Source organism: Oncorhynchus clarkii, chromosome 19 (assembly GCF_045791955.1).
Source record: "Oncorhynchus clarkii lewisi isolate Uvic-CL-2024 chromosome 19, UVic_Ocla_1.0, whole genome shotgun sequence".
NCBI classification, from domain to species: Eukaryota; Metazoa; Chordata; class Actinopteri; order Salmoniformes; family Salmonidae; genus Oncorhynchus; species Oncorhynchus clarkii.
Genome location: NC_092165.1, coordinates 64,666,167 through 64,691,313, shown reverse-complemented (window position 1 = coordinate 64,691,313; position 25,147 = coordinate 64,666,167). Strand labels below are relative to the sequence as shown.

At 48.4% G+C, this 25,147-nt stretch overlaps 1 protein-coding gene across 1 annotated transcript in view; it reads left to right on the top strand.

Moving 5' to 3' along the window:
* The first annotated feature begins 277 nt into the window (after nucleotides 1–277).
* LOC139374409 (solute carrier family 4 member 11) overlaps nucleotides 278–25,147 on the top strand; it is a 70,955-nt gene continuing 46,085 nt past the window's right edge. Inside the window, exons 1-4 of the mRNA XM_071115462.1 lie at nucleotides 278–503; nucleotides 13,476–13,557; nucleotides 17,530–17,653; nucleotides 24,216–24,440. Of these exons, the coding sequence (XP_070971563.1) occupies nucleotides 287–503; nucleotides 13,476–13,557; nucleotides 17,530–17,653; nucleotides 24,216–24,440 (648 nt within the window). The 5' untranslated portion in view covers nucleotides 278–286. The remainder of the gene's footprint in view (nucleotides 504–13,475; nucleotides 13,558–17,529; nucleotides 17,654–24,215; nucleotides 24,441–25,147) is intronic.

Sequence of the window (25,147 nt, the reverse complement as noted above, 5' to 3'; positions counted from 1 at the left end):
AATGTATGTTGCCTCCAGTTATCTCATAGAACACAGCAACAACCCCACTAGGTAAATAGATTAACTAGTCCACTATGGGGTTGTCTGATGTTTCTATTCAGCACCAGTTTTATCATCTTCGTAGTGCGCCTCAGAACATAGAATAAATATATTTTTTTGCCGTAGCGCAGCGCCACAGATAAACGACTGCATCAGAAACACTGTTCCAATCTGTGATTAAGGTAAGTGAAGCCTGTGTGTGTAACTACCCACCTCCACAATCCTTCCCTCCCAGTACGTGAAGCTGATGAACTTTGAGGAGGAGGTGAGGGCTCATCGAGACCTGGACGGCTTCCTGGCCAGAGCTAGCATCATATTGGACGAAACGGCGCCGGCGCTAGACGACGTTCTGAAGAGGATGTTGCATCACATGGGGCAGGACAGCCACACGGCCGAGCCAGGATGCCATTTTGAGGAGTTCATGAGCATGTTGTTCACCGACGCAGGAGCACAGGAGATTAACGGTGAGCAATACACTACATAGCTCTTTATGAGGTCTATATGACAGGTTATAACTGGTTGTGGCAGTTTAATGACAGGTTATGTGCATGTAGTTCACTGACGCAGGAGCTCAGGAGGTTAACGGTAAGGAGCTCTATATGGAGGTCCCTATGTCAGGTTATAGCATTCTAATGAAAGGTTATTGGCAGGTCATGAGCATGTTGTTCACTGGTGCTGGAGCTCAGAGGTTAACAGTGAGCAGCTTTATCCTAATCCTAACCTTGTACAGCTCTCTATGAGGTCTATATGATAGTTTATAACAGAGATGGTGATGGATGGAGGGAGATGTGTTTAGAAATAAACTGACAGACATGAGCCATGTTGGAAGGATCAAGGTTCAATGTTGGGCATCCAGGCATTTGTATTTTCCCTCTCTCCCTCTGTCTCTCACTATCTCTCCCTCTGTCTCTCACTGACTCTCCCTCTGTCTCTCACTGACTCTCCCTCTGTCTCTCCCTCTGTCTCTCACTGACTCTCCCTCTGACTCTCCCTCTGTCTCTCCCTCTGTCTCTCACTGACTCTCCCTCTGTCTCTCCCTCTGTCTCTCACTGACTCACCCTCTGTCTCTCACTGACTCTCCCTCTGTCTCTCCCTCTGTCTCTCCCTCTGTCTCTCCATCTGTCTCTCCCTCTGTCTCTCCCTCTGTCTATCCCTCTGTCTCTCACTGACTCTCCCTCTGTCTCTCACTGACTCTCCCTCTGACGCTCCCACTGACTCTCCCTCTGTCTCTCTCTCTGTCTCTCCCTCTGTCTCTCACTGACTCTCCCTCTGTCTCTCACTGACTCTCCCTCTGTCTCTCACTGACTCTCCCTCTGTCTCTCACTGACTCTCCCTCTGACTCTCCCTCTGTCTCTTACTGACTCTCTCTCACTGACTCTCCCTCTGTCTCTCCCTCTGTCTCTCACTGACTCTCCCTCTGTCTCTCACTGACTCTCCCTCTGTCTCTCACTGACTCTCACTCTGTCTCTCACTGACTCTCCCTCTGTCTCTCACTGACTATCCCTCTGTCTCTCACTGACTCTCGCTCTGTCTCTCACTGACTCTGTCTCTCACTGACTCTCCCTCTGTCTCTCACTGTCTCTCCCTCTGTCTCTCACTGTGTCTCTCCCTCTGTCTCTCCCTCTGTCTCCCACTGTCGCCCTCTGTCTCTCACTGACTCTCCCACTGACTCTCACTGACTCTCACTGACTCTCTCTCACTGACTCTCTCTCACTGACTCTCCCTCTGTCTCTCCCTCTGTCTCTCACTGACTCTCCCTCTGTCTCTCACTGACTCTCCCTCTGTCTCTCACTGACTCTCCCTCTGTCTCTCCCTCTGTCTCTCACTGACTCTCCCTCTGACTCTCCCTCTGTCTCTCCCTCTGTCTCTCACTGACTCTCCCTCTGTCTCTCCCTCTGTCTCTCACTGACTCACCCTCTGTCTCTCACTGACTCTCCCTCTGTCTCTCCCTCTGTCTCTCCCTCTGTCTCTCCATCTGTCTCTCCCTCTGTCTCTCCCTCTGTCTATCCCTCTGTCTCTCACTGACTCTCCCTCTGTCTCTCACTGACTCTCCCTCTGACGCTCCCACTGACTCTCCCTCTGTCTCTCTCTCTGTCTCTCCCTCTGTCTCTCACTGACTCTCCCTCTGTCTCTCACTGACTCTCCCTCTGTCTCTCACTGACTCTCCCTCTGTCTCTCACTGACTCTCCCTCTGACTCTCCCTCTGTCTCTTACTGACTCTCTCTCACTGACTCTCCCTCTGTCTCTCCCTCTGTCTCTCACTGACTCTCCCTCTGTCTCTCACTGACTCTCCCTCTGTCTCTCACTGACTCTCACTCTGTCTCTCACTGACTCTCCCTCTGTCTCTCACTGACTATCCCTCTGTCTCTCACTGACTCTCGCTCTGTCTCTCACTGACTCTGTCTCTCACTGACTCTCCCTCTGTCTCTCACTGTCTCTCCCTCTGTCTCTCACTGTGTCTCTCCCTCTGTCTCTCCCTCTGTCTCCCACTGTCGCCCTCTGTCTCTCACTGACTCTCCCACTGACTCTCACTGACTCTCACTGACTCTCTCTCACTGACTCTCTCTCACTGACTCTCCCTCTGTCTCTCCCTCTGTCTCTCACTGACTCTCCCTCTGTCTCTCACTGACTCTCCCTCTGTCTCTCACTGACTCTGTCTCTCACTGACTCTCCCTCTGTCTCTCACTGACTCTCCCTCTGTCTCTCACTGACTCTCACTCTGTCTCTCACTGACTCTCTCTCACTGACTCTCTCTCACTGACTCTCCCTCTGTCTCTCCCTCTGTCTCTCACTGACTCTCCCTCTGTCTCTCACTGACTCTCCCTCTGTCTCTCACTGACTCTCCCTCTGTCTCTCACTGACTCTCGCTCTGTCTCTCACTGACTCTGTCTCTCACTGACTCTCCCTCTGTCTCTCACTGTCTCTCCCTCTGTCTCTCACTGTGTCTCTCCCTCTGTCTCTCCCTCTGTCTCCCTCTGTCTCTCACTGACTCTCCCACTGACTCTCACTGACTCTCACTGACTCTCTCTCACTGACTCTCTCTCACTGACTCTCCCTCTGTCTCTCCCTCTGTCTCTCACTGACTCTCCCTCTGTCTTTCACTGACTCTCCCTCTGTCTCTCACTGACTCTGTCTCTCACTGACTCTCCCTCTGTCTCTCACTGACTCTCCCTCTGTCTCTCACTGACTCTGTCTCTCACTGACTCTCCCTCTGTCTCTCACTGACTCTCCCTCTATCTCTCACTGACTCTCCCTCTGTCTCTCACTGACTCTCCCACTGTCTCCCTCTGTCTCTCACTGACTCTCCCACCGACTCTCCCTCTGTCTCTCACTGACTCTCTCTCACTGACTCTCTCTCACTGACTCTCCCTCTGTCTCTCCCTCTGTCTCTCACTGACTCTCCCTCTGTCTCTCACTGACTCTCCCTCTGTCTCTCACTGACTCTCCCTCTGTCTCCCTGTGTCTCTCACTGACTCTCCCACTGTCTCCCTCTGTCTCTCACTGACACTCCCATTGACTCTCCCTCTGTCTCTCACTGACTCTCTCTCGCTGACTCTCCCTCTGTCTCTCCCTCTGTCTCTCACTGACTCTCCCTCTGTCTCTCATTGACTCTCCCTCTGTCTCTCACTGACTCTCCCTCTGTCTCTCACTGACTCTCCCTCTGTCTCTCACTGTCTCTCCCTCTGTCTCTCCCTCTGCCTCGCACTGACTCTCCCACTGTCTCCCTCTGTCTCTCACTGACTCTCCTACTGACTCTCTCTCACTGACTCTCTCTCACTGACTCTCTCTCACTGACTCTCCCTCTGTCTCTCCCTCTGTCTCTCACTGACTCTCCCTCTGTCTCTCACTGACTCTCCCTCTGACTCTCCCTCTGTCTCTCACTGACTCTCCCTCTGTCTCTCACTGACTCTCCCTCTGTCTCTCTCTGTCTCTCACTGACTCTGTCTCTCACTGTCTCTCCCTCTGTCTCTCCCTCTGTCTCTCCTACTGTCTCCCACTGTCTCTCACTGACTCTCCCACTGACTCTCACTGACTCTCTCTCACTTACTCTCTCTCACTGACTCTCTCTCACTGACTCTCTCTCACTGGCTCTCCCTCTGTCTCTCACTGACTCTCCCTCTGTCTCTCACTGACTCTCCCTCTGACTCTCACTGACTCTGTCTCTCACTGACTCTCCCTCTGTCTCTCACTGTCTCTCCCTCTGTCTCTCCCTCTGTCTTTCCCACTGTCTCCCACTGTCTCTCACTGACTCTCCCACTGACTCTCACTGACTCTCTCTCACTGACTCTCTCTCACTGACTCTCTCTCACTGGCTCTCCTTCTGTCTCTCACTGACTCTCCCTCTGTCTCTCACTGACCCTCCCTCTGTCTCTCTCTGTCTCTCACTGACTCTGTCTCTCACTGACTCTCCCTCTGTCTCTCACTGTCTCTCCCTCTGTCTCTCCCTCTGTCTCTCCCACTGTCTCCCACTGTCTCTCACTGACTCTCTCTCACTGACTCTCCCTCTGTCTCTCACTGACTCTCCCTCTGTCTCTTACTGACTCTCCCTCTGACTCTCCCTCTGTCTCTCACTGACTCTCCCTCTGTCTCTCACTGACTCTCCCTCTGTCTCTCACTGACTCTGTCTCTCACTGACTCTCCCTCTGTCTCTCGCTGACTCTCCCTCTGTCTCTCTCTGTCTCTCACTGACTCTGTCTCTCACTGACTCTCCCTCTGTCTCTCACTGACTCTCCCTCTGTCTCTCACTGACTCTCCCACTGACTCTCCCTCTGTCTCTCACTGACTCTCTCTCACTGACTCTCCCTCTGTCTCTCCCTCTGTCTCTCACTGACTCTCCCTCTGTCTCTCACTGACTCTCCCTCTGTCTCTCCCTCTGTCTCTCACTGACTCTCCCTCTGTCTCTCACTGACTCTCCCTCTGTCTCTCACTGACTCTCCCTCTGTCTCTCACTGACTCTCCCTCTGTCTCTCACTGACTCTGTCTCTCACTGACACTCCCTCTGTCTCCCGTCTCCCCCTGTCTCTCCCTCTGTCTCTCCCTGTGTTTTTTAGAAATGTTTGCTAATTTATAAAAATGAAAAGCTGAAATATAACATTTATATACAGTAAGTATTCAGACGCTTTACTCAGTACTTTGTTGAAGCACCTTTGGCAGCGATTACAGCCTCCAGTCTTCTTGGGTATGATGCTACAAGCTTGGCACACCTGTATTTTGGGAGTCTCTCCCATTCTTCTCTGCAGATCCTCTCAAGCTCTGTCAGGTTGGATGGGGAGCGTCGCTGCACAGCTATTTTCAGGTCTCTCCAGAGATGTTCGATCGGGTTCAAGTCCAGCCTCTGGCTGGGCCACTCAAGGGCATTCGGATGCTTGTACCGATGCCACTACTGTGTTGTCTTGGCTGTGTGCTTAGGGTCGTTGTCTTGTTGGAAGGTGAACCTTCACCCCAGTCTGAGGTCCTGAGTGCTCTGGAGCAGGTTTTCATCAAGGATCTCTCTGTACTTTGATCCGTTCATCTTTCCCTCAATCCTAACTAGTCTCCCAGTCCCTGCCGCTGAGAAACATCCCCACAGCATGATGCTGCCACCACCATGCTTCACCGTAGAGATGGTGCCAGGTTTCCTCCAGACGTGACGCTTGACATTCAAACCAATGTGTTCAATCTTGGTTTCATCAGACCAGAGAATCTTGTTTCTAATTATCTGAGTCTTTGGGTGCCTTTTTGCAAACTCCAAGCGGGCTGTCATGTGCCTTTTACTGAGGAGTGTTTTCCGTCTGGCCACTCTACCATAAAGGCCTGATTGGTGTAGTACTGCAGATATGGTTGTACTTCTGGAAGGTTCTCCCATCTCCATAGAGGAACTCTGGAGCTCTCTCAGAGAGACCATCGGGTTCTTGGTTACCTCCCTGACCAAGGCCCTTCTCCCCTGATTGCTCAGTTTGGCCAGGCAGCCAGCTCTAGGAAGAGTCGTATTGGTTCCAAACTTCTTACATTTAAGAATGATGGAGGCCACTGTGTTCTTGGAGACCTTCAATGCTGCAGAAATGTTTTGGTACCCTTCCCTAGATCTCTGCCTCAACACAATCCTGTCTCTGAGCTCTACGGACAATTATTTTGACCTCATGGCTTTGGTTTTTGCTCTGACATGCACTGTCAACTGTGGGACCTTATAGACCGGTGTGTGCCTTTCCAAATCATGTCCAATCAATTGAATTTACCACAGGTGAACTCCAATCAAGTTGTAGAAACAGCTCAAGGATTATCAATGGAAACATGATGCACCTGAACTCAAATTTTGCAAAGGGTCTGAATACTTATGAAAAATAGGTATTTCTGTTTTTGATTTGAATACATTTGCAAACATTTTCAAAAAAAAAAATCTTGCTTTGTTATTAATGGGTATTGTGTGTAGATTGCTGAGGATTTGTATTCATTTAATCCATTTTAGAATAAGGCTGTAAAGTAACAAAATGTGGAAAATGTCAAGGGATCTGAATAATTTCCAAAGGCACTGTATAACATAACACCCATCCCTTTGAGGGAGGTAATTAGGAGCAGACAGATGGTGTGTTTTGCTGTGAGGAGTTTGTGTCGTCTCCAGACATTCTCTCTCTTTAGGTGAATTATATATTTATGGGAGGGAGGGAAATATTGGGAGGGAGGGATATAGAGGGAGGGAGGGATATAGAAGGAGGGAGGATATAAAGGGAGGGAGGAGGGATATAGAGGGAATGAGGGAGGGATATGGAAGGAGGGAGGATATAGAGGGAGGGGGGTATATATGGAGGGAGGGAGGGAGGGATATAGAGGGAGGGGGGGTATAGAGGGAGGGATATAGAGGGAGTGGGAGCGATATAGAGGGAGGGATATAAAGGGAGGGAGGGACATAGAGGGAGGGGGGAGGGATAAAGAGGGAGGGATATAGAGGGAAGGGGGAGGGATATAGAGGTAGGGATATAGAGGTAGGGAGGGATATAGGAGGGGGGAGGGATATAGAGGGAGGGATATGGAGGGAGGGAGGGATATAGACGGAGGGAGGGATATAGAGGGAGGGAGGGATATAGGAGGCAGGGTTAGGGAGGGATATAGAAGGAGGGAGGGATAGAGGGAGGGAGGGATATAGAAGGAGGGAGGGATATAGAGGGAGGGAGGGATATAGAAGGAGTGAGGGATATAGAGGGAGGGATGATATAGAGGGAGGGAGGGAGGGATATAGTGGGAGGGATGATATAGAAGGAGGGAGGATATAGAGGGAGGGAGGGAGGGATATAGAAGGAGTGAGGGATATAGAGGGAGGGATGATATAGAGGGAGGGATTGATGATATAGAGGGAGGGAGGGATGATATAGAGGGAGGGAGGGATATATTATAGAGGGAGGGATGATATAAAGGGAGGGATGATATAGAGGGAGGGATATAGAGGGAGGGATGATATAGAGGGAGGGATGGAGGGATATAGAAGGAGGGGGATATAGAGGGAGGGAAGGAGGGATATAGAGGGAGGGAGGGAGGGAGGGATATAGATGGAGGGAGGGAGGGATATAGAGGGAGGGGGGGAAGGATATAGAGGGAGGTAGGATATAGAGGGAGGTAGCATATAGAGGGAAGGAGGGAGGGATATAGAGGGGGGAGGGATAGAGAAGGAGGGAGGATATAGAGGGAGGGGGAGGGCTATAGAGGGAGGGAAGGAGGGATACGTAACAAGGGAGGATATAGAGGGAGGGAGGGAGGGATATGGAAGGAGGGAGGATATAGAGGGAGGTAGGGAGGGATATAAAGAGAGGGATATAGAGGGAGGGTTATAGAGGGGGGTGATATAGAGGGAGGTATATAGAAGGAGGGAGGAATATAGAGGGAGGATATAGAAGGAGGGTGGGATATAGAAGGAGGGAGGGATATAGAGGGAGGGATATAGAGGGAGGGATATAGAGGGAGGGAGGGATATAGAGGAGGGAGGATATAGAGGGAGGGAGGGATATAGAGGGAGGGATATAGAGGGAGGGAGGATATAGAAGGAGGGTGGGATATAAAAGGAGGGAGGATATAGAGGGAGGGATATAGAGGGAGGGAGGGATATAGAAGGGGGGAGGATATAGAGGGAGGGAGGGATATAGCAGGAGGGAGGATATAGAGGGAGGGGAGGGATATAGAGGGGGGAGGGATATAGTGGGAGGGATATAGAAGGAGCGGGGATATAGAGGGAGGGAGGGATATAGCAGAAGGGAGGATATGGAGGGAGGGGAGGGATATAGAGGGGGGAGGGATATAGTGGGAGGGATATAGAAGGAGGGGGGATATAGAGGGAGGGAAGGAGGGATATAGAGGGAGGGAGGGATATAGTGGGAGGAATATAGAAGGAGGAGGGACATAGAGGGAGGGAGGGACGGATATAGAGGGAGGTAGGATATAGAGGGAGGGATGAAAATAGAGGGAGGGAGGGATCTAGAGGGAGGGAGGGATATAGAAGGAGGGGGGGATATAGAGGGAGGGAAGGAGGGATATAGAGGGAGGAAGGGATATAGTGGGAGGGATATAGAAGGAGGGGGGATATAGAGGGAGGGAGGGAGGGATATAGAGGGAGGTAGGATATAGAGGGAGGGATGAAAATAGAGGGAGGGAGGGATCTAGAGGGAGGGAGGGATATAGAAGGAGGGAGGAGATAGAGGGAGGGAGGGATATAGAACGAGGGGGATATAGAGGGAGGGAAGGAGGGATATAGAGGGAGGTAGGATATAGAAGGAGGGAGGATATAGAGGAAGGGGGTGGGATATAGAGGGAGGGAGGGATATGGAAGGAGGGAGGGATATAGAGGGAGGGAGGGAGGATATAGAGGGAGGTTGGGATATATAGAGGCAGGGAGGGATATAGAAGGAGGGGGATATAGAGGGAAGGAAGGAGGGTATAGAGGGAGGGAGGTAGGATATAGAGGGAGGGAGGGAGGGATATAGATGGAGGGATGGAGGGAGGGATATAGAGGGAGGGAGGGAGGGAGGGAGGGAGGGAGGGAGGGAGGGAGGGAGGGAGGGAGGGAGGGAGGGAGGGAGGGAGGGAGGGAGGGAGGGAGGGAGGGAGGGAGGGATATAGAGGGAGGGAGGGATATAGAGGGAGGTGGAAGGATATAGAGGGAGGGAGGGAGGGATATGGAAGGAGGGAGGATATAGAGGGAGGGAGGGATATGGAAGGAGGGAGGGATATAGAAGGAGGGAGGATATAGAGGGAGGGGGAAGGATATAGAGGGAGGGAGGGAGGGATATGGAAGGAGGGAGGATATAGAGGGAGGGAGGTAGGGAGGGATATGGAAGGAGGGAGGATTTAGAGGGAGGGAGGGAGGGATATAGAGGGAGGGATGGAGGGATATAGAAGGAGGGATGTATATAGAAGGAGGGGGATATAGAGGGAGGGATATAGGGGGGTGATATAGAGGAAGGGATATAGAAGGAGGGAGGAATATAGAGGGAGGGATATAGAAGGAGGGTGGGATATAGAAAGAGGGAGGGATATAGAGGGAGGGATATAGAAGGAGGGGGATATAGAGGGAGGGAAGGAGGGATATAGAGGGAGGTAGGATATAGAGGGAGCTAGGATATAGAGGGAGGGATGAAAATAGAGGGAGGGAGGGATATAGAAGGAGGGAGGAGATTGAGGGAGGAAGGGATGATATAGAGGGAGGGATGATATAGAGGGAGGGATGATATAGAGGGAGGGAGGGATATAGAAGGTGGAAAGGAGATAGAGGGAGGGAGGGAGGGATATAGAGGGGGGGAAGGAGGGATATAGAGGGAGGGGAATATAGAGGGAGGGAAGGAGGGATATAGAGGGAGGGAGGGATATAGAGGGAGGGAGGGATAGAGGGAGGTAGGATATAGAGGGAGGGAGGGAGGGATATAGAGGGAGGGAGGGAGGGATATAGAGGGGGGGAAGGAGGGATATAGAGGGAGGGGAATATAGAGGGAGGGAAGGAGGGATATAGAGGGAGGGAGGGAGGGAGGGAGGGAGGGAGGGAGGGAGGGAGGGAGGGAGGGAGGGAGGGAGGGAGGGAGGGAGGGAGGGAGGGAGGGAGGGAGGGAGGGAGGGAGGGAGGGAGGGAGGGAGGGAGGGAGGGATAGAGAAGGAGGGGGATATAGAGGGAGGGAAGGAGGGATATAGAGGGAGGTAGGGATATAGAGGGAGGGAGGGATATAGCAGGAGGGGGATATAGAGGGAGGTATGATATAGAGGGAGGGATATAGTGGGAGAGAGGGAGGGATATAGAAGGAGGGGGATATAGAGGGAGGGACGGAGGGATAGAGGGAGGTAGGATCTAGAGGGAGGGTGTGAGGGATATAGAGGGAGGGATTTAGAGGAAGGGATATAGAGGGAGGGAAGGAGGGATATAGAGGGAGGTAGGATATAGAGGGAGGGAGGGAGGGATATAGAGGGAGGGAGGGAGGGATATAGAGGGAGGGAGGGATATAGAGGGAGGTAGGATATAGAGGGAGGGGGAGGGATATAGAGGGAGGAAGGGAGGGATATGAAAGGAGGGAGGATATAGAGGGAGGGAGGGAGGGAGGGCTATAGAGGGAAGGAGGGCTATAGAAGGAGGGAGGATATAGTGGGAGGGAGGGACGGAGGGATATGGAAGGAGGGAGGATATAGAGGGAGGGAAGGAGGGATATAGAGGGAGGTAGGGATATAGAGGGAGGGAGGGATATAGCAGGAGGGGGATATAGAGGGAGGTATGATATAGAGGGAGGGATATAGTGGGAGAGAGGGAGGGATATAGAAGGAGGGGGATATAGAGGGAGGGACGGAGGGATAGAGGGAGGTAGGATCTAGAGGGAGGGTGTGAGGGATATAGAGGGAGGGATTTAGAGGAAGGGATATAGAGGGAGGGAAGGAGGGATATAGAGGGAGGTAGGATATAGAGGGAGGGAGGGAGGGATATAGAGGGAGGGAGGGAGGGATATAGAGGGAGGGAGGGATATAGAGGGAGGTAGGATATAGAGGGAGGGTGAGGGATATAGAGGGAGGAAGGGAGGGATATGAAAGGAGGGAGGATATAGAGGGAGGGAGGGAGGGAGGGCTATAGAGGGAAGGAGGGCTATAGAAGGAGGGAGGATATAGTGGGAGGGAGGGACGGAGGGATATGGAAGGAGGGAGGATATAGAGGGAGGGAAGGAGGGATATAGAGGGAGGTAGGGATATAGAGGGAGGGAGGGATATAGCAGGAGGGGGATATAGAGGGAGGTATGATATAGAGGGAGGGATATAGTGGGAGAGAGGGAGGGATATAGAAGGAGGGGGATATAGAGGGAGGGACGGAGGGATAGAGGGAGGTAGGATCTAGAGGGAGGGTGTGAGGGATATAGAGGGAGGGATTTAGAGGAAGGGATATAGAGGGAGGGAAGGAGGGATATAGAGGGAGGTAGGATATAGAGGGAGGGAGGGAGGGATATAGATGGAGGGATGGAGGGAGGGATATAGAGGGAGGGAGGGAGGGAGGGAGGGAGGGAGGGAGGGAGGGAGGGAGGGAGGGAGGGAGGGAGGGAGGGAGGGAGGGAGGGAGGGAGGGAGGGAGGGAGGGAGGGATAGAGAAGGAGGGGGATATAGAGGGAGGGAAGGAGGGATATAGAGGGAGGTAGGGATATAGAGGGAGGGAGGGATATAGCAGGAGGGGGATATAGAGGGAGGTATGATATAGAGGGAGGGATATAGTGGGAGAGAGGGAGGGATGTAGAAGGAGGGGGATATAGAGGGAGGGACGGAGGGATAGAGGGAGGTAGGATCTAGAGGGAGGGTGTGAGGGATATAGAGGGAGGGATTTAGAGGAAGGGATATAGAGGGAGGGAAGGAGGGATATAGAGGGAGGTAGGATATAGAGGGAGGGAGGGAGGGATATAGAGGGAGGGAGGGAGGGATATAGAGGGAGGGAGGGATATAGAGGGAGGTAGGATATAGAGGGAGGGGGAGGGATATAGAGGGAGGAAGGGAGGGATATGAAAGGAGGGAGGATATAGAGGGAGGGAGGGAGGGAGGGCTATAGAGGGAAGGAGGGCTATAGAAGGAGGGAGGATATAGTGGGAGGGAGGGACGGAGGGATATGCAAGGAGGGAGGATATAGAGGGAGGGATATAGAAGGAGGGAGGGAGGGATATAGAGGGAGGGATATAGAGGGAGGGATATAGAAGGAGTGGGATATAGAAGGAGGGGGATATAGAGGTAGGGATATAGAAGGAGGGAGGGATATAGAAGGAGGGGTGATATTCAGGGAGGGAGGAGGGATATAGAGGGAGGGGGTATAGAGGGAGGGAAGGGGGGATATAGAGGGAGGGATATAGAGGGAGGAAGGGATATAGAAGGAGGGGGATATAGAGGGAGGTAAGGAGGGATATAGAGGGAGGGAGGGAGGGATATAGAGGGAGAGAGGGAGGGATATAGAAGGAGGGGGATATAGAGGGAGGGAAGGAGGGATATAGAGGGAGGTAGGATATAGAGGGAGGGAGGGATATAGAGGGAGGGAAGGAGGGATATAGAGGGTGGTAGGATATAGAGGGAGGGAGGGATATAGAGGGATGTAGGGATATAGAGGGAGGGAGGGATATAGAAGGAGGGAGGAGGGATATAGAGGGATGGAGGGAGGGATATGGAAGGAGGGAGGATATAGAGGGAGGGAGGGAGGGAGGGATATAGGGGAGAGAGGGAGGGATATAGGGGAGGGAGGGAGGGATATAGAGGGAGGGAGGGGGTATATGGAAGGAGGGAGGATATAGAGGGAGGGAGGGATATAGAAGGAGGGAGGAATATAGAGGGGGGGTGATATGGAGGCAGGGATATAGAAGGAGGGAGGGATATAGAGGGGGGGTGATATAGAGGGAGGGAGGGATATAGGGATTGCTTTAGAGCCTAAAAATGATTGTCTGCCACTGGAAAACTAGTCCAGTCCACTGGAAAACTAGTCCAGTCCACTGGAAACCTAGTCCAGTCCACTGGAAACCTAGTCCAGTCCACTGGAAAACTGGTCCAGTCCACTGGAAAACTGGTCCAGTCCACTGGAAACCTAGTCCAGTCCACTGGAAAACTAGTCCAGTCCACTGGAAACCTGGTCCAGTCCACTGGAAACCTAGTCCAGTCCACTGGAAACCTAGTGCAGTACACTGGAAAACTAGTCCAGTCCACTGGAAACCTGGTCCAGTCCACTGGAAACCATGTCCAGTCCACTGGAAACCATGTCCAGTCCACTGGTTGTATCAAGGCCCTTATTGAACTTTGTTTAATTCTTTATTTTATGTATTGAACATCTTAGGGAGTGAGGGAATTATTGTAATGTTTGTTCATGTCTCAATTAATCCCATAAGGGACTGGCGATTTGACACGAAAATAAAATGTCATTTTCATTCACAGCTGGTTACTTTGTGAACACCACCACCCTCCTCTAACCAGCTGTCTGTCCCCCCCTGCAGCCCACCTGGTGTCAGAGACCATCCAGGGAGTAACAGCCACTGCCACCGGGGTCCAATACCAACAATCCTGGTTATGTATCCTGTAAGTCAGGGTTCCCCAACAATCCTGGTTATGTATCCTGTAAGTCAGGGTTCCCTAACAATCCTGGTTCTGTATCCTGTAAGTCAGGGTTCCCCAACAATCCTGGTTATGTATCCTGTAAGTCAGTGTTCACTAACAATCCTGGTTATGTATCCTGTAAGTCAGGGTTCCCCAACAATCCTGGTTATGTATCCTGTAAGTCAGGGTTCCCTAACAATCCTGGTTATGTATCCTGTAAGTCAGGGTTCCCTAACAATCCTGGTTATGTATCCTGTAAGTCAGGGTTACCCAACAATCCTGGTTATGTATCCTGTAAGTCAGGGTTCCCTAACAATCCTGGTTATGTATCCTGTAAGTCAGGGTTCCCTAACAATCCTGGTTATGTATTGTGGCAAAGAAGGGGGTTGAGTGATAAATGGCAGATATGTGAGAGCAGAACTAATAAACGGGCTCTGCCCGATCACTAAAATGGCCACCCCTGTCAGAACTACAAGTCCCAGAAGCAAGGGGAACCCTCAGAAGGTGGAGCCGACCCACAGATAAAGGGTCAAGAAAAACCAGGAAGAGGGAGAGAGAGTGCTGGAAGGATCTATGAACAATAGAGAAAGAGACAATAGAGACTGGCTGGATTTACCGTGTATGAGCTGGATTGTTTTGGATTTACCTGTTGGTGTTTGGACCTGGACCTACCGAGAACCCGATTCGTGTAACGAACCCTGCTATCCTTGACCTCGCCTACGGCCTGGGTGAACCAGGACGGAGAAACAAACACACAGGTACTGTCCTGTTCGAATGAACTCTCATTCTTGGGTGATTTGGTGACAGTTTACCACTTAATTTGTGACAAACGCTCCTAACCTTGAAGAGGTTTGCCACAGTATCCTGTAAGTCATTGTTCCCTAACAATCCTGGTTATGTATCCTGTAAGTCAGGGTTCCCTAACAATCCTGGTTACGTATCCTGTAAGTCAGGGTTCCCCAACTGGTGTCCCGCGGGTGATTTTAGAATTCAAGGCATTCTTAACCAACATGGCTACCACAGCATTCTGCAGTGGTACGCCATCCCATCTGGTTTGCTCTTAGTGGCCCTTACACCTCCAGTCTGTGTAAGGGCTATTTTACCAAGGAGGGAGATGGAGTGTTGCATCAGATGACCTGGCCTCAACAATCACCTGACCTCAACCCAATTGAGATGGTTTGGGATGGGTTGGACCGCAGAGTGGGTCTCCCGAGTGGCACAGCAGTCTAAGGCACTGCATCTCAGTGCTAGAGGCGTCACTACATACCCTGGTTCGATTCCAGGCTGTATCACAAGCTGTAATTGGAAGTCCCATAGGGCGGCGCACAATTGGCCCAGCGTCGTCTGGGTTTGACTGGGATAGGTCATTGTAAATAAGAATTTGTTCTTAAAACTGACTTGCCTAGATAAATAAAGGTTAAATAAAAAAAATATAAAATCTGCCAACAAGTGCTCAGCATATGTGGGAACTCTTTCAATGGCCCCGGAAGAGCATTCCAGGTGAAGCTGGTTGAGAGAATGCCAAGAGTGTGCAAAGCTGTCATCAAGGCAAAGGGTGGCTACTTTGAAAAATATATTTTGATTTGTTTGACACTTTTCTGGTTACTACATGATTCCATATGTGTTATTTCATGGTTTTGATGTCTTCAATATTATTCTACAATGTAGAAAATAGTACAAATAAAGAAAAGCCCTTGAATGAGTAGGTGTGTCCAAACTGGAACTGAAGGGGCTGAATACTTATTGACTCAAGACATTTCAGATTTTCATATGTAATTCATATGTACCTGTAGAGACCTGTTAGACAAATAGACCTGTAAGACACAGGGACCTAAAAGACACAGGGACCTAAAAGACACAGGGACCTAAAAGATACAGGGACCTAAAAGATACAGGGACCTAAAAGACACAGGGACCTAAAAGACACAGGGACCTAAAAGATACAGGGACCTGTAAGACACAGGGACCTAAAAGATACAGGGACCTGTAGGGCCTATAAGACACAGGGACGTGAAAGACAAAGGGACCTGAAAGACACAGGGACCTGTAAGACACAGGGACGTATAAAACACAGGGACCTGTAAAACACAGGGACCTAAAAGACACAGGGACCTATAAGACACAGGGACCTGAAGGGCCTGTAAGACACAGAGACCTGTAGGGCCTGTAAGACACAGGGACCTGTAAAACACAGGGACCTAAAAGACACTGTGACCTATAAGACACAGGGACCTATAAAACACAGGGACCTATAAAACACAGGGACGTATAAAACACAGGGACGTATAAAACACAGGGACCTATCAGACACAGAGACCTGTAAGACACAGGGACCTGTAGGGCCTGTAAGACACAGAGACCTGTAAGACACAGAGACCTGTAAGACACAGGGACCTGTAGGGCCTGTAAGACACAGGGACCTGTAAAACACAGGGATCTAAAAGACACTGTGACCTATAAGACACAGGGACCTGTAGGACCTATAAGACACAGAGACCTGTAAGACACAGGGACCTATAAAACACAGGGACCTATAAAACACAGGGACGTATAAAACACAGGGACGTATAAAACACAGGGACCTATCAGACACAGAGACCTGTAAGACACAGGGACCTGTAGGGCCTGTAAGACACAGAGACCTGTAAGACACAGAGACCTGTAAGACACAGGGACCTATAAGACACAGACACCTGTAAGACACAGGGACCTGTAGGGCCTGTAAGACACAGGGACCTGTAAGACACAGGGACGTATAAAACACAGGGACCTGTAAGACACAGGGACCTAAAAAACACAGGGACATATAAGACACAGGGACCTAAAAGACACAGGGACCTGTAAGGCCTGTAAGACACAGGGACCTATAAGACACAATCGCTGTGGCCTACCGAAACACATCTTATGGACCTGTACCAATCACTGGGGCCTACCGATACACATCTTATGGACCTGTACCAATCACTGGGGCCTACCGATACACATCTTATGGACCTGTACCAATCACTGAGGCCTACAGATACAAATCTTATGGACCTGTACCAATCACTGGGGCCTACCGATACACATCTTATGGACCTGTATCAATCACTGAGGACTACCGATACACATCTTATGGACCTGTACCAATCACTGGGGCCTACAGATACACATCTTATGGACCTGTACCAATCACTGAGGCCATCCAATACACATCTTATGGACCTGTACCAATCACTGAGGCCTACAGATACACATCTTATGGACCTGTACCAATCACTGAGGCCATCCAATACACATCTTATGGACCTGTACCAATCACTGAGGCCTACAGATACAAATCTTATGGACCTGTACCAATCACTGGGGCCATCCAATACACATCTTATGGACCTGTACCAATCACTGAGGCCTACAGATACACATCTTATGGACCTGTACCAATCACTGAGGCCTACCGACTGCAATAGCCGGTGAAGTGTGAGCATTTTGAACTTGCAAACCATGAGGTGCTTTTTTAAAACACCAAGTTCATGATGGGGCATAACATTCCATCACTCTTGGGAAATAAGAAGTACCTGCTGTGCCAAACGCTCTGCACTTCTGAGACGGAGACCACCCAAATAGCCTGCTTTGAAGATGATGTGTTATAACCTGTATTATGTGTAATAACCTGTGTGATATGTTATAATGTGTTTGTGTTATAACCTCGGTATGATGTGTTATAACCTGTGTGATGTGTTATAATGTGTTTGTGTAATAACCTGTATGATGTGTAATAACCTGTGATGTGTTGTGTTTGTTATAACCTCGGTATGATGTGTTATAACCTGTGTGATGTGTTATAATGTGTTTGTGTTATAACCTCAGTATGATGTGTTATAACCTATATGATGTGTAATAACCTGTGTGATGTGTTATAATGTGTTTGTGTTATAACCTCGGTATGATGTGTTATAACCTCTGTTTCCACAGCTGCAACGTGAAGAGTCTCCAGAGACGTCATGTCTGTATCTCTCGTCTGGAGCGGCCTCAGAACTGGGGAGAGAACTGCTGTGAAGTCCGTTATGTCATCCTCATCCTGGCCCCACTCAAAATGGTAACTATGCCACCCTCATCCTGGCCCCACTCAAAATGGTAACTATGTCACCCTCATCCTGGCCCCACTCAAAATGGTAACTATGTCACCCTCATCCTGGCCCCACTCAAAATGGTAACTATGCCATCCTAATCCTGGTCCCACTCAAAATGGTAACTATGTCACCCTCATCCTGGCCCCACTCAAAATAGTAACTATGGCATTCTCTTCCTGGCCACACTCAAAATGGTAACTATGTCATCCTCATCCTGGCCCCACTCAAAATGGTAACTATGCCACCCTCATCCTGACCCCACTCAAAATGGTAACTATGCCACCCTCATCCTGGCCCCACTCAAAATGGTAACTATGTCACCCTCATCCTGGCCCCACTCAAAATGGTAACTATGTCACCCTCATGCTGGCCCCACTCAAAATTGTAACAATGTCACCCTCATCCTGGCCCCACTCAAAATGGTAACTATGCCATCCTAATCCTGGCCCCACTCAAAATGGTAACTATGTCACCCTCATCCTGGCCCCACTCAAAATGGTAACTATGTCACCCTCATCCTGGCCCCACTCAAAATGGTAACTATGTCACCCTTATCCTGGCCCCACTCAAAATGGTAACTATGGCATTCTCTACCTGACCCCACTCAAAATGGTAACTATGGCATTATCTTCCTGGCCCCACTCAAAATGGTAACTATGGCATTCTCTTCCTGGCCCCACTCAAAATGGTAACTATGGCATTCTCTTCCTGGCCCCACTCAAAATGGTAACTATGGCATTCTCTTCCTGGCCCCACTCAAAATTGTAACTATGGCATTCTCTTCCTTGCCCCACTCAAAATGGTAACTTTGCCATCCTTTACAAACCCTATAATTTCCGTCCAGCTTTTCCTTTATGCTTCAGTCTTATGGTCTAACCTCAACCCCCTTTTCCTTCTCAAATGTGTCTGCTCTTTGCCCCCCTATAGTTATTCTCTTCTCTAGAGCTGGGTGATATAAAGCCATATCCCGATAAATTTACTAATTTATTGCGATAACGATAAATCTGCGATAAATTATGATAAATTATTTTTGGGGGGAGGTGCTAGAGCTGGCAGATATGGACATAAGGTTATATTGCAATAAACATGACCATTTTGTTCGATAATAACAAATACAACAATATATACAATGTATATATATTTTGTATGGACAGTTGCTTTACATTAGCAGCAGGGCTCTAGACCATTTTATTCCAGTGCCAAGTAAGACAACTGAGATAGAAGCCTATGATTCAGAAAGTTATTTCATCTAACAACCTGTCAAAATAGGATTCAAAATGATCAGATTTCTACAACTACCATCGGCCAAAAAATATTCCCCCCAAAAAATAAACATCCTGCTCCATCCCTGACTAAATACATTGCTCAGTTGTCAGAATTATAAAATCACAAATGGAAAAACATTTAGAGGTTGTTTACCTGTTTTCTAACAGCTATTACTAACTTAAGGGGCCAAGACAAATGTGGCGAATGGCGTTGATAACAAGGTGCTAATGCGTCTCTTTCCTCACTGAATGAATGTCGGCCTCATTCATATATCCTTATGTACATATTCTTTATCCCCTTACACTGTGTACAAGACAGTAGTTTTGGAATTGTTAGTTAGATTACTTGTTATTACTGCATTGTCGGAACTAGAAGCACAAGCATTTCGCTACACTCGCATTAACATCTGCTAACCATGTGTATGTGACAAATAAAATTTGATTTGATTGATTTGATTTGATTTCAACTGATGAATGGCCGATAGAAACCAGATAGATGTGACTTCACAATCTGAATGATGAGGGTGAAGAGGATGATTCAATTTAGAACAATAGTGTAATGATGATGAATAATTGTGGGAGGTCTAATGATTGTATTATGAAAGGATGGAAATGGAATATAATTTACTTCAGTGTCTGATTTGACTCTCTGAACATACAACGTGTGTATTTGTCACGGCTACTCCCACTTCCTCTCTGCAGCTCTCGACATCGACCGTCTCCTAACCACCGACCCTGGCAACAATCATTATCGTTACAAACACCTGGTCTCCATCATTACACACACCTGGTCCCCATCATTACACACACCTGGTCCCCATCATTACACAGACCTGGTCTCCATCATTACAAACACCTGGTCCCCATCATTACACACACCTGGTCCCCATCATTACACACACCTGGTCCCCATCATTACACACACCTGGTCTCCATCATTACACACACCTGGTCCCCATCATTACACACACCTGGTCCCCATCATTACACACACCTGGTCCCCATCATTACACACACCTGGTCCCCATCATTACACACACCTGGTCCCCATCATTACACACACCTGGTCCCCATCATTACACACACCTGGTCATCATCATTACACACACCTGGTCCCCATCATTACACACACCTGATCTCCATCATTACACACACCTGGTCTCCATTATATAGGGAGGAGGTCAGACACCTGGCCGTGTGGTGCCAGGACAACAACCTCTCCCTCAACGTAATCAAGACTAAGGAGATGATTGTGAATTACAGGAAAAAGAGGACCGAGCATGCCCCCATTCTCGTTGATGGGGCTGCAGTGGAACTAGTTGAGAGCTTCAAGTTCCTTGGTGTCCACATCACCAACAAATTAACATGGTCCAAGCACACCAAGACAGTCGTGAAGAGGGCACGACATAACCTATTCCCCCTCAGGAGACTGAAAAGATTTGCCATGGGTCCTCAAATCCTCAAAAGGTTCTACAGCTGCAACATCGAGAGCATGGTTGCATCACTGCCTGGTAATGACAACTGCTGGTCTCTGACCGCACGGCACTACAGAGGGTAATACGAACGGCCCGGTACATCGCTGGGGCCAAGCTTCCTGCCATCCAGGACCTATATACAGTGCCTTGCAAAAGTATTCGGCCCCCTTGAACTTTGCGACCTTTTGACACATTTCAGGCTTCAAACATAAAGATATAAAACTGTATTTTTTGTGAAGAATCAACAACAAGTGGGACACAATCATGAAGTGGAACGACATTTATTGGATATTTCAAACTTTTTTAACAAATCAAAAACTGAAAAATTGGGCGTGCAAAATTATTCAGCCCCTTTACTTTCAGTGCAGCAAACTCTCTCCAGAAGTTCAGTGAGGATCTCTGAATGATCCAATGTTGACCTAAATGACTAATGATGATAAATACAATCCACCTGTGTGTAATCAAGTCTCCGTATAAATGCACCTGCACTGTGATAGTCTCAGAGGTCCGTTAAAAGCGCAGAGAGCATCATGAAGAACAAGGAACACACCAGGCAGGTCCGAGATACTGTTGTGAAGAAGTTTAAAGCCGGATTTGGATACAAAAATATTTCCCAAGCTTTAAACATCCCAAGGAGCACTGTGCAAGCGATAATATTGAAATGGAAGGAGTATCAGACCACTGCAAATCTACCAAGACCTGGCCGTCCCTCTAAACTTTCAGCTCATACAAGGAGAAGACTGATCAGAGATGCAGCCAAGAGGCCCATGATCACTCTGGATGAACTGCAGAGATCTACAGCTGAGGTGGGAGACTCTGTCCATAGGACAACAATCAGTCGTATATTGCACAAATCTGGCCTTTATGGAAGAGTGGCAAGAAGAAAGCCATTTCTTAAAGATATCCATAAAAAGTGTTGTTTAAAGTTTGCCACAAGCCACCTGGGAGACACACCAAACATGTGGAAGAAGGTGCTCTGGTCAGATGAAACCAAAATTGAACTTTTTGGCAACAATGCAAAACGTTATGTTTGGCGTAAAAGCAACACAGCTGAACACACCATCCCCACTGTCAAACATGGTGGTGGCAGCATCATGGTTTGGGCCTGCTTTTCTCCAGCAGGGACAGGGAAGATGGTTAAAATTGATGGGAAGATGGATGGAGCCAAATACAGGACCATTCTGGAAGAAAACCTGATGGAGTCTGCAAAAGACCTGAGACTGGGACGGAGATTTGTCTTCCAACAAGACAATGATCCAACACATAAAGCAAAATCTACAATGGAATGGTTCAAAAATAAACATATCCAGGTGTTAGAATGGCCAGACCTGAATCCAATCGAGCATCTGTGGAAAGAACTGAAAACTGCTGTTCACAAATGCTCTCCATCCAACCTCACTGAGCTCGAGCTGTTTTACAAGGAGGATTGGGAAAAAAATTCAGTCTCTCGATGTGCAAAACTGATAGAGACATACCCCAAGCAACTTACAGCTGTAATCGCAGCAAAAGGTGGCGCTACAAAGTATTAACTTAAGGGGGCTGAATAATTTTGCACGCCCAATTTTTCAGTTTTTGATTTGTTAAAAAAGTTTGAAATATCCAATAAATGTCGTTCCACTTCATGATTGTGTCCCACTTGTTGTTGATTCTTCACAAAAAAAACAGTTTTATATCTTTATGTTTGAAGCCTGAAATGTGGCAAAAGGTCGCAAAGTTCAAGGGGGCCGAATACTTTCGCAAGGCACTGTAATAGGCGGTGTCAGAGGAAGGCCCTAAAAATTGTCAGAGTCTCCAGCCACACTAGTCATAGACTGTTCTCTCTGCTATCGCACAGCAAGCGGACTCCTGATCACCTAATCAAATAGCTACCCTGACTATTTGCATTCCCCCCCCCTCTTTTACACTGCTGCTAGTCTCTGTTGTTATCATCTATGCGTCATCACTTTAATAACTCTACCTACATGTACATACTACCTCAACTAACCGGTGCCCCCGCACATTGACTCTGTATCGGTACCCCCTGTATATAATCTCGCTATTGTTATTTTACTGCTGCTCTTTAATGACTTGTTACGTCTTATTCTCATCCATATTTTTTTTAATTGCATTGTTGGCTCGTAATTAAGCACCTTTTGCATTTGGTAGAACATTTGAATTGAATGAATACACCCCTGATCACACGCAAACACAGTTCACTCTCATAGCAGCCACATACAAACACAATGATCACTTTGCTTGTTGTAATTCCTTCTCTGATCTACGCACTCCCCTCCTCTCTCACCGCTTGTGGACTACAGTGCAGAACACATCAGCTGTCTGTGACTAGGCGAAAACACCTTTCCAAGCCAAACCTTGCTCTCATAACCGCTAACCGCTACACACAGCCTACATCGTAGTCACCATATTATCTAACGTCATAGTCAACAGAGCTAAAATAACTAATACGTTAGTAAACCCGCTACAATCATGCAGTACAGTGTACAGTCAGTAAGCAGTTTAGCAGTTACCCAGGAGGCAATAATTTATTAAAACCAAAACCTTACCTTGACTTGGAAGAGTTCCAGTGTTGGATAGCCATAGCCAACTAGCTAACATAGCATCCCTCTCTGTTGGATAGCCATAGCCAACTAGCTAACATAGCATCCTTCTCTGTTGGCTAGCCATAGCCAACTAGCTAACATAGCATCCTTCTCTGTTGGATTGCCATAGCCAGCTAGCTAACATCCCTCTCTGTTGGATAGCCATAGCCAACTAGCATTCCTCTGTGTTTGAGTTGGCTAATATCTCTCTCATATATATATATATATATATATACATATATATAGAAAGGTTAGTAGGTTATACATCATCCAAAATGAAGGATGAGGTGGGGGAAGCCAAGGGGGAGACTGAGGATGAGGTGGGGGAAGCCAAGGGGGAGACGGAGGATGAGGTGAGGGAAGACGGAGGATGAGTTGGGGGAAGCCAGGGGGAGACGGAGTTTAAAGCACCCCAACTCATCCTCCCTGCTGTATGATATGGTCTCTTCTTCTCTGTTTGAACGCAGTCTTCTTCTCTTCTGACGTGGAAATTTCCTGTATTTACCAAATCATGAGAGCAAACCACACACAAGTCAGAGTTATCATAAAGTCCATCTTTAATTATATGAGCTCCATCACAACCCTGTGACTCTCAGATCAATTCAGTGTTTATAAATGAATTCTCTGAGAGACCTTACACATTGCAACTGAGATCCTTTATAGCAAAGACACACATAGCCAGACAGCATTGGCCATAATTTATCGTTCAGCTTTGTCTCCTAAACTATGTTATTTTACTCGCTCTCAGGACCATAAACCAATCCTCCATATCAACAGGCATATATAAAATGCACCCCTCCTTGACAAGATCACAGAGACACAGTGACTGGCACACAGACATTGTGGAGCCAAGAGATAATTGATTTAAAAGATATGTTTACATATGAAGACAAGCTTGACACCTCCCCTCTCTGCGGCCCAAGTAACTGACCCCATGTCAGAGAACAGATAACTGCAACTGGCCAAAAGTATTATCCAAAAATAGACATTCTCATGAGAAGTAACTCACAAGCATATAATGAATATAAAACATCTTATCTATGTTACCAACTAATTCTGATTATTCCCCAACACTTACTCCTCTTCCTCTTCCCCTTTTTCTTCTTCTTCTTCTTCTAATTTGTTCATCAATAGACAGACTAAACAACTTGTTTGTCGTTTTGGTTTGTCCAGTCATAATGCTCTCTCTATCTCCTCTCCTTTGCACAGAAGAGTACAAAGACAGCGATGGAGCTGGGCAGGACATTTGGGACGTTATTCTCAGACATCTCGTTCAGACAGAAGCTCCTAGAGACCAAGACCCAGGAGGAGTTTAAAGAAGCCCTGGTGTTCCAACGACACCAGCTCACAGCAGCCAATCAGCAACCTGCTGCCACGGAGGAGGAGGAAGAAGAGGAGGAGGAGACTGACCCACACTCCCACAAACCACTCAAGGTGAGGCTCCCAACACTCAACACACGTGTCCCAGCTGGGCACATGAAGTGACATGAGCCAACCCCTACCCCAAAGCAAAGCTGTCATCAAGGCAAAGGGGGGCTACTTTGAAGAATCTAAAAAATGTTTAACACTTTTTTGGTTACTACATGATTCCATATGTGTTATTTCATAGTTTTGACGTCTTCACTATTATTCTACAATGTAGAAAATAGTCAAACTAAAGAAAAACCCTGGAATGAGTAGTCCAAACTTTTGACTGGTACTGTAAGTATTCAGACCCTTTACTCAGTATTTTGATGAAGCACATGTGGCAGTGATTACAGCATCAAGTCTTCTTGGGTATGACGCTACAAGCATGAGCCCCCCTCCATCACCCATCCACAAGAGGAGCATAGTAGAGTAGCAGTCACCTAGTCACCTAGTCACCTAGTCACCTCTAGTCACCTTAGTGTGACTAGAGTAGCAGCACTGTACTAAAGGGAGCGGGGGGGAGGTTTCAATGTAAATTGTCCGGGCCGATTTTATTAATTGTTCAGCAGTCTTATGGCTTGGGGGTAGAAGATGTTAAGGAGCCTATTGCTTGAGAAAACAGTTTTGGGTGACTGGAGTCTCTGACAATTGTATGGGCTTTCCTCTGACACCGCCTATTATATAGGTCCTGGATGGAAGGAAGCTTGGCCCTTGTGATGTACTGGACCGTATGC